Below are 17622 nucleotides of genomic sequence, written 5' to 3' on the forward strand. Positions count from 1 at the left end.
ATGTCTACTGGATGAGAACGGAAAGTTGGATCCACGGGTAACTGACTAGGTGTAAGGCAAGAAACGACACACTACAAGGAACAGGCAGGTAGTAACAAGTAATGTCAAATTGATGCCAAAGAGAAATTTCATTGGAACATGTAAGAATTTTGCCTTATGAACAACACAGAGGGCTTGACCAAGGCAGGAAAGAGCTCTCTTCACGCACGTGCCCCTCTGGGTCAGAGGATGACTAGGGATACCCTTAAAGACATTGGGAGACACTGTTGTGCTGTAGTTGTGCCTGTGCTGTAACTATTGCAGACTTGCCAAAGGTTTGGTTTTCATTTTTCCAAATGTGCCTTAACATTGTAGCACGCAAATGCACCCATTTAGGTGTCTAAACTAATCATCCTTCTGTGTTGGGTAACTCCCGATTGTTTAACGTCCCACTCATCCTTTGATTCTCTCTACTTTCTACTTAACTTCCTATGAGCTCAACCCATTTGCCTCATTTGCACTGGTTTTTGATCTTTGGACTTTTCTTTTCAGTGAATAATAGTTACACTGTTGGTATATTCAGAGAGCCTGATGTTCTGATCACCTGAATTTCTACCTTCTAGCTATCTCTTCAACACAATCAGAGGCCAGCCAGGAATTCTGGCAAATGGAAGCCTAGGGACCACTGAGACGGGGAGCCATAGTTTATCCACCCATGAAATTAGTAATGTCTACATGAAATATAATGGGGATTATTTATAGGACAGCCAACACTCAGAATAATCCACCTGGTTAATGTTGGAATCAAATCTATTGTACTTATTTCTCCCCATATCTTCCTTCCATTTACTAAAGCCCGGGGGATTTATTGGTGTTAATGCTGATTTGTAGTGAATTTAGGTTATCTTCTGTAACATGGAGCATCCGTGGGTCATTCTAAGCTAGGTCTTTCAGTTCCCCTAAAACATACCAGAACCTCTGGTGCAAGTGATGCAACAGGCTAGGGTTGGGAGGCAGCCAAGGCTTTTATGATGAGAGGAGAGCACAGAGCTGCCAGACCTCCTGTGGGTGTTTTCAATTGAAGCAGATTCTTTCCAGTTCCTTCTAACCTCCACTGCAACTCATGATGTGTGCCCCTAGGATGAGACGGGAATTGGAGAGGTCTTGAAGGATGAGCTAATTTACATGGTACTAACTTCTTCCAAATGTCAGGATTTGCTGAAAAGAGGTTCTGTGAAAAGTGAAGAGAGTGCTGGGCAATCAGCCTGAGGTCATATCCAGAGAGCAGGGGTACCAGCTGTGGCGGCAGCGAAGGACTCTAAAGGTTGAACGACTATGTAAATACAAGGTTCAAGGCGATCCTAACAATGACACGGGCAATAGTTATTTGAGTCCCCAACATATGAGTAATTGACACATTACACAAAAACTATAATAGGATCCGAGTCTGATTTGGCACTAGATTTCCAGTAAAATGCCTGCAGAACTGCCCAGTGTTTCTGAGTATTGTAAAGAGGTATTTTGCATTTTATTATGTTTTGTGGGAACATTAGAATCTCTGAAATAGAAAACTATGGTTGGACCTATAATTTGACTCAATTAAGCTATTAGCAAGATGTTTTAAACTGAAATGTTAACTTCTCTTTTTAAAGACAGCACTTTTCTGCTTATGCTGTACAATTAAAAAAGGATAGAGATGGGTGGGTTCAGTCTGAAGACATTTGTTTCAAAAATCAAAGCACCCTTGGGGAAGCGGATGATTCCAAGTGTGAGACTGGAACTTACAAGATGAGCCTAGAAAATCTTGTCATGCTAGCAAGCAAAGAAGTGTTCAGAAACTACTAGAGGTGTGGGAGAGGGACTCGGGAACCAGCAATGAGCTTCGTCTGTCCAAAGGTGGGCAACTTGAGCCCCAGTAAAGATAATAACAATAACTGCAACGAATGAACATCCACAATATGTTTAAACCCAGGAGCTCATAAGGAGCTTAAAACCCCACCACATACAATGCATGGTCACTTTTGGAGACTATAGGGAACCAGTTCCTTATTTTGAAAAGAAAGAAAGAATTAGGCTTGTATCCTGCTTTCCTGTAGGAGCTACATCTCAGAGTAATCCAACAGTTGACGGGAAAAGTCAGTCTTTACACAAGCATTCCAGTAGCAAATGAAGAAATCATGATAAAATGGGAATATTGTCATTTTGCAACCTCTGGTGAATTAATTAATCCAGGCAATGATGATCAGTGGCAGGGCAGCTAACATGACAAAAGAAGAGACAGGCAGACAGACACTAGGTACCTCTGAATGGAAATGTACGAAGCCACTTACGAAGTAGCCTTGCCAAAAATATCAGACTTGAACCTAAGTTCCAGATTTAACTACCAATTTACAGGGAACACAAGAAACAGAGGATCATGTTAAAGGATCCTAAGAGATGGAATCAACAAAATTTAGACTGCAGAAAACTCTACAGGAAAACAAACAAACAAAAAACTAGCGTTCTCACTCTCAAAGTTGCAAGGAAAAGAAAAAGAGCAGGAACCTATAGACTAAAGAAGACCGAAGAGACATATCAATCAATCACCAAACATAAACATCATTAGGAGCCTAACGTAAACAAACAAGCTGTAGACACTATGGCCATCAGGGAATTGGAAACACTGACTTGATATCTGGCATTAAGAAATTATGGTCAATTACGTTTCCTTAGAATAGTAGTATTGAGATAATTTTTATATTTTATATATCACTGCTCTCCCATGTGCTCTTATCACACTGGCTATCAGTACTCATAGCTGGATGAAAGTGTGCTTTTTGGATTCAATGTTAAGGGCAAAATAAATACATTTTGCCATTTATTTAGCAGTAGCCTGAGGACAGTGCACACGGAGTAGCAGACTCAAGGAAACGTTAATGTGTTTCTATTTTAGAAGGACAATCTGAAATATTACAAGATGAAGTGATGTGATGCCTAGCATAAGATTCTTTATCAGTAAATGAAGGGAGAACGTGGAGTGTAGAAAAAATAAGATTTGTCCTAAGTTGGTACTTGTAGGATCTGGGTGACGTGCATAAAGAGATTCATTAAGCTCTTTTCTCTTCTTGAACATGTTTGATTTCCCATGATAAAATTTCAAAAAGAAAAAATCAGAATAAAGTAAAAACTCATTGGAATAAGAAAAACAAACAAAAACCAAGTCTTGGCTTTGGTAACAGAACGCTGAAGCGGTAGCTAGGATGCTAGAGTTACTTCCCCAGGGAAACGGAAATCCCGCTTCAAACCTGGCTTTTGAATGGAGAACCATTGAAAACTGTCTAACTGCTTAAAACTAGAGTTAAAATGTCTTGGAAGTCACTGCATCCCACAGCTCATGACCTTTTTCAAGCACAGCCACACAGAGCATTGAACTACTTCCTGTTGAAATCATCTCTGTGGCGCTCACGAATTAGAAGCGGGTCAGCGGTCGAGGGGTACGGTGTTGAACTGGACATGCAGATGTGTAACAGCAGCTGCTCCTGGGAACCATCCTCTGGCCTCTCAGCAATACTCACGATGACACATGACATGCCTGGTTAAGGCAGCATTTCATTTCAGAAGCTATCAGCGTACAACTATTTTTTCTATCTTCTTAAAACCTGGATTTAGACCTTAAATATGCTTAGCTCTGGGACTACAAGTGCAAGATCTTCAGGATACTGCTGAATGAATAGCAAAAATATTCATTTGACTCTTAAAATTGAGTACCAATTATCATACATTTGCTCCAGCTCTGAGGACCGATAGAGAATGTGATGAGAGCAAGCTGGGAGGGCAGTGGGATTTTTTTTTTCTCCTAAAGGGAATACACAGCTCAAATGTGCTCAAAGGATGACAAGGATTGACTAGTCTTAGTGGTTAAAACAGGTCATGTTTTATCTTTACCATGTATTTTATGATCTGTAAACCTCAAGGTACATCATTAATCTACTTCCGACGGTGACAACTGGCCAGTTTGCCTGTGAGAGTTGGGGGAGAAGGCAGAAATCCACATATATCTGACCAAGTTCTAGCAGCCTGAGGAAGTGACAATAAAACCAACAAAACCTGTTTCTTATCAGAACTTTTCTATCACAACAAACTGAATACCATGAAGAAAATAATGATGGCAACCTAATATTCTTCAAGGTTTATATCAAGATTCATATCTTCCAAAAATTCTTCTCTATTATTTCTTTTATAGAAAGCCTTCTGTTATTCTCCATTCACTTATTCTTTGCAGCTAAAGCTTTGTCACATATTTCTTATATGCTATTCAGAGGTTGCTTCAAATATATATGCTATGTCTTCAACGGCATATCAAATCTTGTAAAGGGCAAAGAATGAGTTTTCAGCTACCCCTCTCCCCACCTATTTCTCTTCGTGCAGTGATACAGAGGCACCCCAAAAGTCTTTGCTGGAGGAAGGAAGAAAGGAAGGAAGGGAGGGAGGGAGGGAGAGAGATGGGGAGGGAGGAAAGACAGGCAGGCCAGCCAGCCCATGTAAGACTAAAGGCTGAAATACTACATTATTGCTCAAGCTCTGGTTCAAATAAATAATATTTCAAGACTAAATTTAAAGACAAACCTTTAGACTAAACTGAATGTCAAGAAAAGATTTATAGTTTGTGCAATCAAGATGAAAGATTAAATACTATGGGGCCTATAGTAAGTAAGGTCTAACAATTCACGTAACTTCGTGCACCTATTAAAATATGGACTAAATGCCCAATTAACCTCAACTCTAACGCTGTTACGACTTCACAATTATTTCTTCCTTAAGACATCTTATGATTTTCCCCCAAGGTTTTTCTTTTTCTTTTTAAAAGCCAAACTAAAAGTGATGTAGTCAGATGCCTGATAATAGGTCTATAAGTGACAAATTAATTCACCCACTTTAACAATATTTGTTATGAATAATAAAGAAAATTACCTCCGAGTAACTTGGTGAGAGATATTTTCCATTGCATTTGGCAATGCTTCTCAGTATTTTTAAGGCTTTATCTCCTTTCTTTCGAGTAATCAGCCAGCGGGGAGATTCAGGCACCACCCTGGTAAGAAGAAGACTTTTCTGAGTCACGCCTAGGAATTCCAGAACCTAAAAATTTACGACTTGAGTTTCTCTATCAAAATGGATCTGGCAATTAGATACAAGTTTAGGAGATTCTGAGGGTTTAGAATAGGCTCTCTGAAATGTAGATTAGCTTTGCAAGTTTAGATGGAAGGAAAAAATGCTCACTTGATAGCTGGACCGTTGCTCGTAATAAAAATAATCTATATTATGTTACTCTTGCAAGACCAGGCTATCCTAGAATATAGTGTCCTTGGTTATGAAAGGAACTGAGATTTAATGAGCATTTAGGTAAAAGTTAACAACCAATTTATGTAAACTGATTTTCCCTTATATTAAAATCAAATTAGAGGAGTGTTTCAAATATGTTCACTCTAATAAGAGTTGAATGCGTACACCTGTAGCTTCCCGGTAACTTTATTTTCTGATGCACTTAACATTTTCTTATTCCTCAGAGAATTCCTGAGTAATATTAATTTGCTTATGAGGACATACAGAGAAGCAAATTGATTTCATTGCATTTAATTTACATGTTGAAATACTGGCAGATGTTGTTTGTTGCCTTATAGTTTTCACGAAGATATTACAAAATAAGAAAATATAATGCAATGCACTACTTAGAATTTTGTGTTTTGGTACTTTATTTATTTATTTTAATAACAACTATTAATCAAATAATCAATACATAATCTCTATAAATTCTCAAATTGTCTATAAGTTCTCAAAGCCCATAGCCATTCCGGAGATGTTGGAAAATCTCCTTAATTGCTCTCATTTTCGTGTTGGTTGGAAGCAGACATTCTACGTTTCTGTGCAATAAGTATAAATGCGACAATGACTAAAACCACGTTACCAGTAATAAAGGAGGAAGAGAAAGTTGGGCAGCGTTATGGCTAGCTGGATCCCTTGCCAATTGGGGATAAAGTAGGCAATTCCAGGGAGAATTATGATTCCAAGCGTGAAGAACATTTGAATCACTATTCCCACAATCCGCCTTTGCTTTGAACCCACTATTTCTGTCACTGAAGGAAGACAAACAGAGAGGTTAGGGAAGCTCAAGATCAGCTCCAAAATAAACAGAAACATCCCACCCATCACATCCATCAGTATGTCTAGATTATTCGAGGACTCTTAAAGACACCAAGACGTCCATACTCGCTGACATGATAGAGATGTGCTCTCCAGGTCATGAAAGTGCGCTCCTCTCCCTCTTTTCTCTGCCCGTTATCAACAAACATTTCTCTCTCCTCCTACACAGCCAGCCCAGCACTCTTCTGGGCACAGTAGAGGAGTATGAAGAATGTATGTATTGGCTTAGAAAAGCTTAAATAACAACTATTCTGAAAGGTAACTGTAACCATCAAAAGATAAATAAACTGGCTAGATTTTATCACTGGACCTCTGAAGATTTGCATATTATAGTCTCTTGAGGAGATCCATTATGAACATTAGACTCTACAAATAATTTTTCACTATCACAAGATAGTTTCTACCAAATGATAACTCTCTCCACAGTGTTGGACTGTTCATTTATATGATATTCCTTTAAATATCATATTTAAAGATATTTAAATATCTTTTAATATTTAAATATTTAATATCATTTAAATTTAATATTTAATATTTAATATCATTTAATACAGGGATTTTTATTGCTCACAGACTTTCCTTCCCCTCTCCTCCCACTAATCGGGTTCTGTCACTAATTCTATTCTGATCATCCTGGGATAGGATGCTACATTATTGTTGCCCTAAGATCAGAACTTTAAAAATTCACGCAGACTTGCGTCTCCTTAAAAACACTTCGTATCCCAAAGTTATCCCTCCTGCCTCAGCCATTGACAGTCAGTCCTCCTAGACTCTCTCTCCTCCCCTGCCCATAGAAATATCTTCGAAGAGTCTCCAAAGTGGGCACTGCTTGGGGAGGGACTGGTTAGCAGTAACAGAAAAGAGTGGAAGCCCAAAGATCTGGAGCGATACTCGAAGAGGAGCATCTACATTTCCCTGGTCCCGAATCCACCATGACTCTTAGAGTAGGTGGCCAGCCCCGGACACTACTGGAAACAGAGCCAAAGCAGCAGCTTGGACTTTTCCTAGTAATCTGAGCAAAGAGAAGTTTTCTTTCTTTCACACCCAGAAAGTCAAACTTTCTAGTTATGGAAAATAGCAAAGGGTCGTGAACGAACTTCTCCCGCATGGTTACAAAGATCTCCACTTGTACACAAGGAAGAGAATTAAAGAAATAATATTTGAGAACACAGGAATGTCATCTCACACTACATCAGAAATACACCGAAAATGCTTTAATGTCTCAAGGAGCTACTGAAATTTTTATAAAAATAAATCTCTAAGAAAGCAACGCAAGAGACCGGTGTTAACAGTATGGCAGTGCTAGAAAGTGGTTCGCCCAGGTATCTTGTGATTTCCAGATTTGGTTCCCAAAGTCAGGTGGCATTTTAATTTCTAAAAAGTCAGAATCTTGCCCCCGAACCCTCCTATTTGCAGAAATAATGGCTGCTGCATGCAGGAGGAAGGCTGACTAGTCGGTACTTCTCACCCATCAAACCTGGTTCTCCAACAGACAAGGAGGCGTCGCAATGCTTACCAATAACGTAGCAGGTTATCCACGTCCCCTTCCCAAACACGCCTTGTAGGAAGCGGAAGACCACAAACACAGGGAAATTCGGTGCAAATGCCACCACGACACCAGTGATGCCAACACCGAAACAGGATATCAAGTAAACCACTATTCTGCCATACCTTTTTGAGAAAGAGAGAGGAAAAGAGATTACCTTAAACATTTTCTTCAACACAATGAAAAAGAGTTTCATTTTAAGTCTTGTTAACAGAGGTTGAAGTACAGAAATTTTGTCCTCCATGATTTCATGAACACTATAGAAAGGATTGATGACAACTCTACATTTCGTTTTACAGCAAAACCAGGGCAAATAAAAACGTGTGCCTCTGAAATGACTTTACAAAATTTAAAGCACAGAATGCATCCTTTGGGACCACAGTTTCCAAAAAGATGACCCTCTCTATGACACTGTTTTTTTCGCATACAATTTCCCTGGTGACACAGCTTTGACACTTTCTAGTATTTTTGTGGGTGGACTCAGAAGGAGAAAGAGGTAGAAAGAAGCAGCAATGGAAATTACAACCAGAAGGCCTGGGCTTCGATCTTGGCTCAGCCCTTCACCAAGCATGCGACTGGGTAAATTTCTTAAGCGCGCCAAGACTTGGGTTTTGTTTGTTCACATGTGTGTGTGTTTCACCTTTTCTACAGTGAGTTGTAGAGAAGATCAAATGAATTGCTAATGTGAAAGCTCTTTATAAACTAGAAAGTTCACAACCAATGTGAATTGTTGTTAAGTTTTATATTTTATTTTCACCATTTACAAAACTATTATTAAATAGCTTAGGAAAAGGGAACAGGTATTGTGTGCAATATTCTGAGAGTCTGATGTCAAATGTTTCCGTATAGTCACAACAAATTACTGGCTGGTGAAAGTCTGTCATCAATGACCTTTAACAGATTTGATTCACAGACATTTTCCCACAGAAATTTCTACCAAATTCACACATACACCATCTTGCCTCAGTCAGCAGAGTGGAGATAGAAGTCATCTCAGTTTATCTAAGTTTTTACATTCATTCTCTGCCCTTCCTACACTGTTCTCTCATAGATAGGTGGCTTATTAAACTGTTTCTTGTCCTTTCCTTTGAGGATATAATGTAGAGAAGAAGCCAAAGATGGTTGGCCTGGAGGCGAGGGAAAATCATTCACGGGGTATCTTCCGCTCCAAAGCACCAAGTCATCTCTGACGATGGGTGTTCAGTGCCCTCCTAGAACATAGGCAGGAAAGCCCCCCCTCCTTGAGTCAAGTTATGTCAGTTTGGAGATATGTCTACTGGTTGTGAAAGAAAAACATGCAGAAGACGCAAAACCTAATGTTTAAATTAGGAAGAATAATACTAACATTAAAGAAATACATGTTGAAAATCTCTAACTCAATTCCGAATCGTAGTTAGCTGGGAGAAAAAATGATGTATAAGGGAGATTAAGGAAGGAAGGATGCATAGCAAGGGCTAACAGTAGAAACAGTAGAAAAAGACACAGATAAAAGAGAGGAAAAGGGGAAAAGAGCATCAGACACAAAGGATTAAGGAGAAAGTCACATGCAGAAGAGGGTCAGGGACAGCGAGAGAAAAAATAAGAGACAAAAGGACAGTAGAAGAAACCAAAGGTTCTACCCATTTTGAAGTTCTGGTTTGGTCAAACTCAGATCATCAACTGGCTACAGGATTTGGGGTGTCTTATTGTCTTGAATGAGCTGATTAATTTCTAATAATAGCTAATTAATTGCTGACAGCAGTTCTCTAAGAGGTACACTGAGCACTGCCCACTACAGGCACAGTCATAAGGACCGGATATGGCCAAGGGTCAAAGTTTTCCTGTCTCTGTCCTAAGGGCTCTAGAGAGAATGATTCAATTACTGCAAGTATTTTCACAGTTGGAATTGGGATAAAGGAGTAATTAAACACAAATGTGATAAACAACATCAATAATGTCTGAGACAGGAATATTTGAATAGACAGCATGACTATCTTGAATATACTCACTGTGTGTGCCATGAACTTCCATACTTAAGAGTGTCAAATAATAGATAAAATTCTATTTATGGTTTTCGGACTTTTTTTTTGCGGATTTTTTAATTTGTCGCATAAAATACAGGGATTTCTTTTTTTAAAATTAAATGAAACAAATGTGGCAAGGGCAAACCTTGTGACTAAATCAACCAAACCATAACCAGTGAGTTATTGAAGCACATGGAATCAACTCCACAGGGTTCAGCCAGCCATCCGTCAGCCCCACAACGAAGTCACTGCCTTGCTGGTCTGCGTTTCCACCCAGATGCTTTCAGACCCAGCAGGAGCAGCCGGATCCATTTGCACAGCTCGAGGAGTAAGAAACCCAATTTAAGAGAGAGAGAATTAGTCCAACCAAACAAGTGTGAATTGTCATGAGCAGAGGAATTAGGTTTTTCCCCAAATTTAGCAAGAACAGTTTTCTAATAGTTAACATAAAACATTTTCATCTCCACCCGTATATGGCATCTTCTAGTGACATAAAATGGCCGTCAGATCCATGCCTACCTGTCCGCCGCATAGCCTAAGGTGAACGCTCCGGTCAGGAAGCCCAGGTTTAGGATGGCTTGTGTGAGGTCCAGCATCCAAGCATTGACACACACGAGGTCAAACTGGAAAAACAAAGAAAACACACCGGAGATGTGTGGCAATGCTTCTCCTCAAGACACTTGATCTTTGGTCCAGATCAGTGATCTTTACACATTCTTGCTCACATACTCCTTAAATAAATTTTTAAAATGTATCCCACGCATATTTTTACATAATATAAATGTTTTCTTTGTCAGTTTCAATAACTGTCAAGGATGCAATTTCTGGAATACTATAAATACTGACGTTTTAAAATCATGCCGCTACATCATTCTTCAACTGTATCCAGTATAGTCTAAATATCATAGCCATTGGACACCCACCGTCATCCAGGAAAGACAAGTTCTTCAACAGTCTTAAAATTTGAAGTCAATCTTTTTCTTTTTGAATTCTTATTTTCATTCCCACATACCTATGTTCTCATTTATGTAGATAATGTTTTATTGTGTTTTATGTTAATGTGCATTGTGTTAATGGTGAGGTAAATAAATGCTTCTGTGTGTAATAAATTATATGCATAAATTGCCATTTAATTAAAAAAATTTTCCTGTGACAATGTCTCTAAATATTAGAATCCTTTCTGACTGAGTTATAATTACAGTTCATTATAGACTATAATCGATAAAAACATAAAATATGATGAATTTTGTAAAAGGGTTATTACAGAGGAGTAAAATTTTGTTGGAAATGCGCTTCTCCATTTCTAGAAGAGTGTTAAGAAAGTCTGGGGTTTTCCAGGTAGTTACTGTAATCTTTGGATGAAGATTATTTATTACCAGAACGAGTTAGGACTGAACATCAATTCCATTCCTGTTTTTTGTTTTTATAAATGTATGTGCCAAGAAACCTTGCCTGCATAAATAAACTAACGGGAATGGAAAGAGTTCTGTTACAGCAATGTTACTCAATTCTTTTGCTCCCTTCTCAGTTAAATGCCAAGACTCACCTAGCAATCTATCATCAAAATTATGTCTACTTTTCTGTTAACCAACACACCCTTGAAATCCTCCTACAATCTTGCTATAAGGAAAGAAATGCAAACCACTAGACCTACAAAAACTTGTCTCATGAAGTCATTAGAGTCATCTGCTTTCTTCTAATTATTTTCTTAATTCCAAAACCAATATTCCAAGTTGTCCCACTTTGGTTCCCCACAGGTTTTAAAGCTCCAGGTCAATGCATCACAGTAGGGTGGAGGAGACGTAGGATTCCCTTTGCAAAGTGGGAGAAGGACGTTAGAGATGGAAACCTGTATCCTGATCACGGGCTCCTTCTCAGGCAGATCACAGGCTTATTCTCATGGGCAAATGTGAATTGAGGCTCTGAACACTGATTCCCTTCAAAGTGCCCAGTCCCTCCCCGCCGTGACTGTCTTTGCATACCCCCAAAGGGCACACCTACCCCTGCTTGAAGACCACTGCTTTAGACTGTAGCATGAAGAGAAAATTAATGCTGTTGGACCAGGAACTGAGAGTAGTCTCATAAATACAATATTCACAAGCAAAATGTCATATTTATCTATAGAACCCAACTTCTTGTCTTGGTTCTATAGCTAATGACCTGTCACCTAACAGAGCTGGAAAACAACTGGGAGCAGTAGGAGCTGGCCCACGTCACAGGGCTGCTAAGAAGATCTATGGAGATCAAAGAAATAAAAAGGTTCACATATATGCATAGTGGTAGTAACTGCGTTAATTTAAAAGAGTTTTATCACTGGTGTACGTACTGGTTTCTCAAGGCAGAACAATTTTATTTTAAGTAAACTTGCAGGTGATTATTTATCTGAAATAATTTCCCATTGGAATTAAACATGTAAAAATGTAACTAGAATAAAAATATATAAAATCTCAGAAATCAAACAGGCGACCTAACTGCCAGAGAAAATACTTTGCTTTAGAAAAGTACCAACCAGTGTCAAATATAAACTCTCAAAGGGGAGAATTCGCTTCCTCCAGCCATACTTCAGATAACTGGGTTAGCTACATATACAGACATGCTTCTCAGAGAGGACACAGCATGGGCCAGCAAGAGCTCTCCTTTTAATGAATTTGTTCAGCTGCTTTTGAATTGCATGAATTAAAATGCTCCCCGAATAGTCTTTAAACTCACAAAATCTTTAAAATCACAAAATCTTTAAAATCGCAAAATATAAAACTGATTATCTTTTTCACTCTCCCGTAAGTGAAACTGCCAAAAGGGATTTTTTCATACTTTATATTAAAATAAAATTAATTTAAAATAAATGTCTACGTGGTGAAAGCACTATGATAACCAAACACTTTCTAAATGTTTTCTCTGATGCCATCTGGGCCACATATTGCCAGTCCTCTCTGTGCTTTGTTCTGCATCCAGGGCCTGGAGGTGTGGAAACTACATTTCCCAGAATCCTTTGCCAGCAGGATTCTGTTTAGGTTCCCCCAGTGTAGGGGGGAGAGGGCAAGGAGGGGCTGGTGCAAGGTCAGAAGACAGGTGGGAGGCAGTGGGAATTCAGCTTCTGGCTGTCGCAGCAGCTCCAGCTTTCACTGTGGCAGTGGGAACAGTGGTTGTTGGCTGCAGAAGTCAGTCAATGCTTCTAACCATTCCCGGGGGCTACAGAGGGGCAAAGGGATAGGGTGCACAGGCTCTGTAATGCTGTGGAGCAGAGCAGGGGCCCTGTAGGATCTGTCCTTCCTGATCTCTCCCATCACGTTTCCAGCCCATCCAAAACAGTTCAAAACCAAATCCTTTTATTAAATCCCTTCCTGCTTGAAATACCTAGCCTGGCTTCTGTTTATATGACAGGGAGCCTGCCATCTTTCAAAGGTACAAAATAAATTAACTTAAACAAATGATGTACCTGTGAAGAAATGCACACAAACACACTCACACACTTATGTTTCCGGGACAGGGAACAAACACTGCAGTCACAAGGATTCGAGGCTTGGTTTTGACGCTTGCTCATAGAGTCAGGAGGCAGATGCTGCCTCCTGGGGCTCATGCTTCCTAATCAGCTCTGAGCCTGCTGCCCACTGCTGCCACAGGTCTGGGTCTATGATATGTTTTCATTTAAAGAGAGGTCAGCAGGGACCAAAGTCGATGAGCGTCATAGGCTAAGGACTTTTTCCTGAAATAAAGTACAGTCCTAAAAGTTCATTGTAGTTCCCAGGGAGACCTAAAAGCCACTCTTGTCAAACTTACCTAAGTCTGAATCACACACAAACGTTTATGCCTTTCTCCTAAGACAATCCATCAAGAACAAGTGAGTCACCTCCTTTTTTTAAAACTATACACACGCAAAGACATTTAAAATTATTTTTAAATGCTCATAAATCCATGTGTACCCATTCTGTTCCTTGTTAATCTTCAAAGTCACTTTTACACAAAGAGAATTATTCTCCTTGACGTGAACAGAAAGCCAATCTGATAAAAGATTCAAACAACTGTTCACACAATGCCGAAAGGATTACATTGCTTCATTTTGCAGAAAGCACAGCAACTCTAGCCTAATTACATATTTTTGAAGGGCTTCTAAATCAAGGGCTTTTCTTAGCTTTTCCTAGCTGTTAAAATTCAAATAGGTATTACACTAATTTGAGGTGTAATGATAAAATGCTGGGGCAAGTTATTATTAGATAAGTGGCAAAAGTTTTGATTTCTAATTAACCTTAAAACCAGAGCAACAGAATATTTCAAATATACAAAGATCAAAGGTAAGACGTAAGGTAGAAATAAGGGAGATATGCAAAAGTCTTAGAGAATCAGGAGGAGACTTGCCTGCTCCTAAACCACAGGGAATGGATCCTGATGACAGGCAGTTGGCTTTTCCAGAGACATCACGTTTAGTGTGCACAAACTCTCGTGAGAGATTCTCAGCTTAGAAAGTATCATAGTATTTGACTTCAGTCATGGCCATGAGTAATAGTACTCATTCATTGTTCATATTGTTGTGGGAGGAAGGGAAGTCTGTGAAGTCGAATGACAAGATCTATCGACCTCTGTTTCCATTTTCTAAGGACGAGTTGTAACATGAACCATTCTTAATCAGATCTTAGCTCGAAATCAGTAGGCATTAAACTCTTCATCAGTGTTAAAAACATAACGCATGCCTTTGGTTTGACCATCGGGTGTGGGGGTGTCCCTGGCTATATTTAGCATTGGCTAGACAATTACACATTGACCTCCATGGGTAGGTTCCATGTCTAATCAACCACAAGCCACCATAACAGAGCCTAACCATGGTTAAAAAGCATTGTAATCGTAAAGACAATAATTTGAATTGAGTCTTCATGAGGGGAAAGGACGTCATTACTAATTCTAGTCATAATGAACATTTCTTTAACATGATCTGGTGGCATTATTTGGGCATCTTAATATCAAAAAGTTAATGCTTTTGTATGAACCATCATGATGAGCTGTAGGTATGAAAACTAATCATCAGGTATGTACAGACAGCTTCCAGTGGTGTGCTTGGCATTATGCAGATGAGGCTGGGAGAAATACCAGTGACTTGCATACTTTGTTTCTGCCTCTGTGAGGAGCTTATTACATAGTTTTGGGAGCCAGGGTCAACTTATGTGGAGTAAATGTAGAGCAATTGAGATGTAAACTGAATGGGACAGAGTATAAAGGCAAGAGGACTTCAGAGAAAGTAATGACTGGTGGAGTCCAGAGCAGTCAGGAACGTTAAGAAGGTGGGACGTAAACACTTCCTTTGACAATCACGTGGATTTAGAAAGAAAAAAGAGGAGGAAGAAGAGCATTTGAGCAGAGGGATGGGCAGCCCAAGTACAGGGACAGGAGTATGAATGTCGACGAGTTCAGATCTGCCTGCAGCACATGGGGTGCCACACTCAGCTTGTTGAGCTGAGGACCCACATGTCTCTATCCCACTCCATGGGGAAGGGAGCGTGGATCCAGGGGGTGGGGCAATGAGTTTCTTATGCAGGGAACCAGAGGCATCAAGAGAGCTCAGGACAATTGCAGAAGGAAGTTCTAAGGGACAGAGGAAGAGTTTGGAAGGTTGCAAAAGGAAAGGCCCAGAGCAGATGTCCTAGCTCTGGGACAGAACAAGATTCCAAGGAGATGAGAGTAAGACTAAGAGATGAAGAGGAAATCCAAGAGTCTGCATTGATCTCGTAGAACAGGGTGATTCGCCTATCATAGAGGCACCATTATGTCATAAAAGACTTATCCATCCTACTTGTCATATAAGCTTTTCTCCAAGGTTAATAATAGCCATGCTTTAATGTATGGCTAAGCAAATACACTTTGAAATACGATGGAGAGATGTCTTTGAATACATGGCTTTTGTCTGAGCTTGTGAAATTGGAAGGAAGGAAAAAACTAAATTTACTTTAATAATAGTAATGCCTTGTCGTTTACTAACTTACGACTTATGACTTCGTGACTCACCCTCAAATCTTAGAAGTTCAAGCCCTTTTATTTCTTTGCAGTGAAGGCATGCAGTTACTCATCTTAAAATGTTTATGATTTCTCTAAATAACTGAGAATGTCTAACAATGAGAGGAAGATGACAGGCTCTGAATTTGTGCAGATCTGAGGGCAGAGAAGAGTCACAGGTCTGGAGTCAGACAGCCTGTGTGTCTTGGCTCTATCACTCCTAGCTCTGTGTTCTTTGGCGATTTTCTTAACATCTTTGACCCTCTGTGTCCTTATCTATAAAGTGAGGGTAGAATCAGATTGATGATATCACTGAAATAATATATGTTGAGTACTTAGCCCAATGCCTGAGATAAATTAAATGTCTGATAAATGTTACCAATTGCATTATGATTAGTGATATGATGATGATGATAATAAATAACATAACTGATGGTTTTAAATGTGGTATTCAACAGTGGCTGCTCGATTACTTGGGGTAATCAGAAAAATGCCTGGGCCCTACTCCAGACCAATTAAACCAGAATCTAGTCTGACGAGCAGCTGAGGTTGAACACCACTGGTGTAGAGGTTATCAGCTATTTAAATATCTGCTGGAGGATCGTTAATTTTTGCATATCGTACTTGGTTGAATAGTGCCCCCCTCCCCCAATTTATGTCCAATTAGTTAAAAGGAGGTCATACTGGATCAGAGTGGACACTAATCCAATGACTGGTATTCTTATAAGAAGAGAAAACAGAGACTCAGACACACAACAGGAAGAACACCACGTGAAGACATAGGCAGAGGTTGGAGCGATGTGTCTACAAGCTAAGGAACACCAAAGGTTGCCCGGGTATTCTTTTTTTAAGGCTGTCATGACAAAGCACTACAGACTAGGGACTTAAACAACAGGAATTTATTTTCTCACAGTTCTGGAGGCCAGAAGTCCAAGAGCAAGGTCAACAGGGTTGGCTTCTTCTGAGGCCTCTCTTTGGCTTGTAGGCAGCTGTCTTCTCCCTGTGTCTCCACCTGGTCTTCCTCGGTGGGTGCCTGCTTCCTAATCTCCTCTTTAATAAGGTCATCGGCCATTTGGATTAGGGCCCACCCTAATGACTTCAATTTAATTTCCCCTTTAAAGATCCAGCCCCAAATACAGTCACATTCTGAGTCACACGTGAATGTGGAGGGCTATGTCTCAGCGCATAACAGCCATCAACACCGGAAGTTGAGACAGAGGCATGGAGCAGATTCTCCCCCAGAGGCTTCGGGGAGAGCAGAGCCCTGCAGCCTCCTTGATCTCAGGCTCTGGTCTCCAGAACCACGAGAGAATGAATTTCTGCTGTATAACAGCAACCCAGTTTGTGGTGATTTGTTATGCCAGCCCTAGGAAGCTAACACACATATCGATTGGAATATTTTGAAAGTTTCTCTATAAAATGAAGCATTACTTAAAAAAAAAAAAAAGATAGCTCTCCCTTCCTAGTCCTCGTTCCTTGGAATTCAGGGGTGAGCTCTGCACTGGCTCCAGATCCATACAGCTATACCGCTCTCTGTTGCTAGTCCTGTTTCCTGGGTGGAGCACCCTGGAGTGAGTGGACATCTTTCTCTCACTGGAAAGGCCAGCTGCCACTGCTGCCCAGCTGAGGCACCCAGCCAGAAGCCGTCTGCTCTGGGAGGCAGTGCACCAGCCTAAGGGCCAGTCTGGGCCTTCAAGCATGCTGGCTTCCCAAACAGAGAGGACCCGACAACCAAATGTGAAAGAGAACCGCTGACACAGACTGGCCAATAGGAGACAGGAGGTGGGAGAATAGAGCGAGTCCCACCTCTCCCATGGCTGTTCTGAGGTGCAGGTGTCCACACAGCCTCATGGGAGACCTCCAGAGACTGAGCATCCGGCAGTGTTTGCTGTGGATGTGGCCAGTGTGGGGCTGCGCCCTCTGATTTGCCCTCCCTCC

General features: G+C 40.3%; 1 protein-coding gene across 1 annotated transcript in view; it reads right to left on the reverse strand.

The window, feature by feature from the left end:
- Positions 1 to 17622, reverse strand: part of SLC22A3 (solute carrier family 22 member 3) — a 95166-nt gene that overhangs the window by 36437 nt on the left and 41107 nt on the right. Inside the window, exons 2-5 of the mRNA XM_070602841.1 lie at positions 10225 to 10328; positions 7673 to 7827; positions 5921 to 6089; positions 4930 to 5047 (exon numbers count right to left, since the gene is read on the reverse strand). Of these exons, the coding sequence (XP_070458942.1) occupies positions 4930 to 5047; positions 5921 to 6089; positions 7673 to 7827; positions 10225 to 10328 (546 nt within the window). The remainder of the gene's footprint in view (positions 1 to 4929; positions 5048 to 5920; positions 6090 to 7672; positions 7828 to 10224; positions 10329 to 17622) is intronic.

Source organism: Equus przewalskii, chromosome 32 (assembly GCF_037783145.1).
Source record: "Equus przewalskii isolate Varuska chromosome 32, EquPr2, whole genome shotgun sequence".
Classification (NCBI taxonomy): Eukaryota; Metazoa; Chordata; class Mammalia; order Perissodactyla; family Equidae; genus Equus; species Equus przewalskii.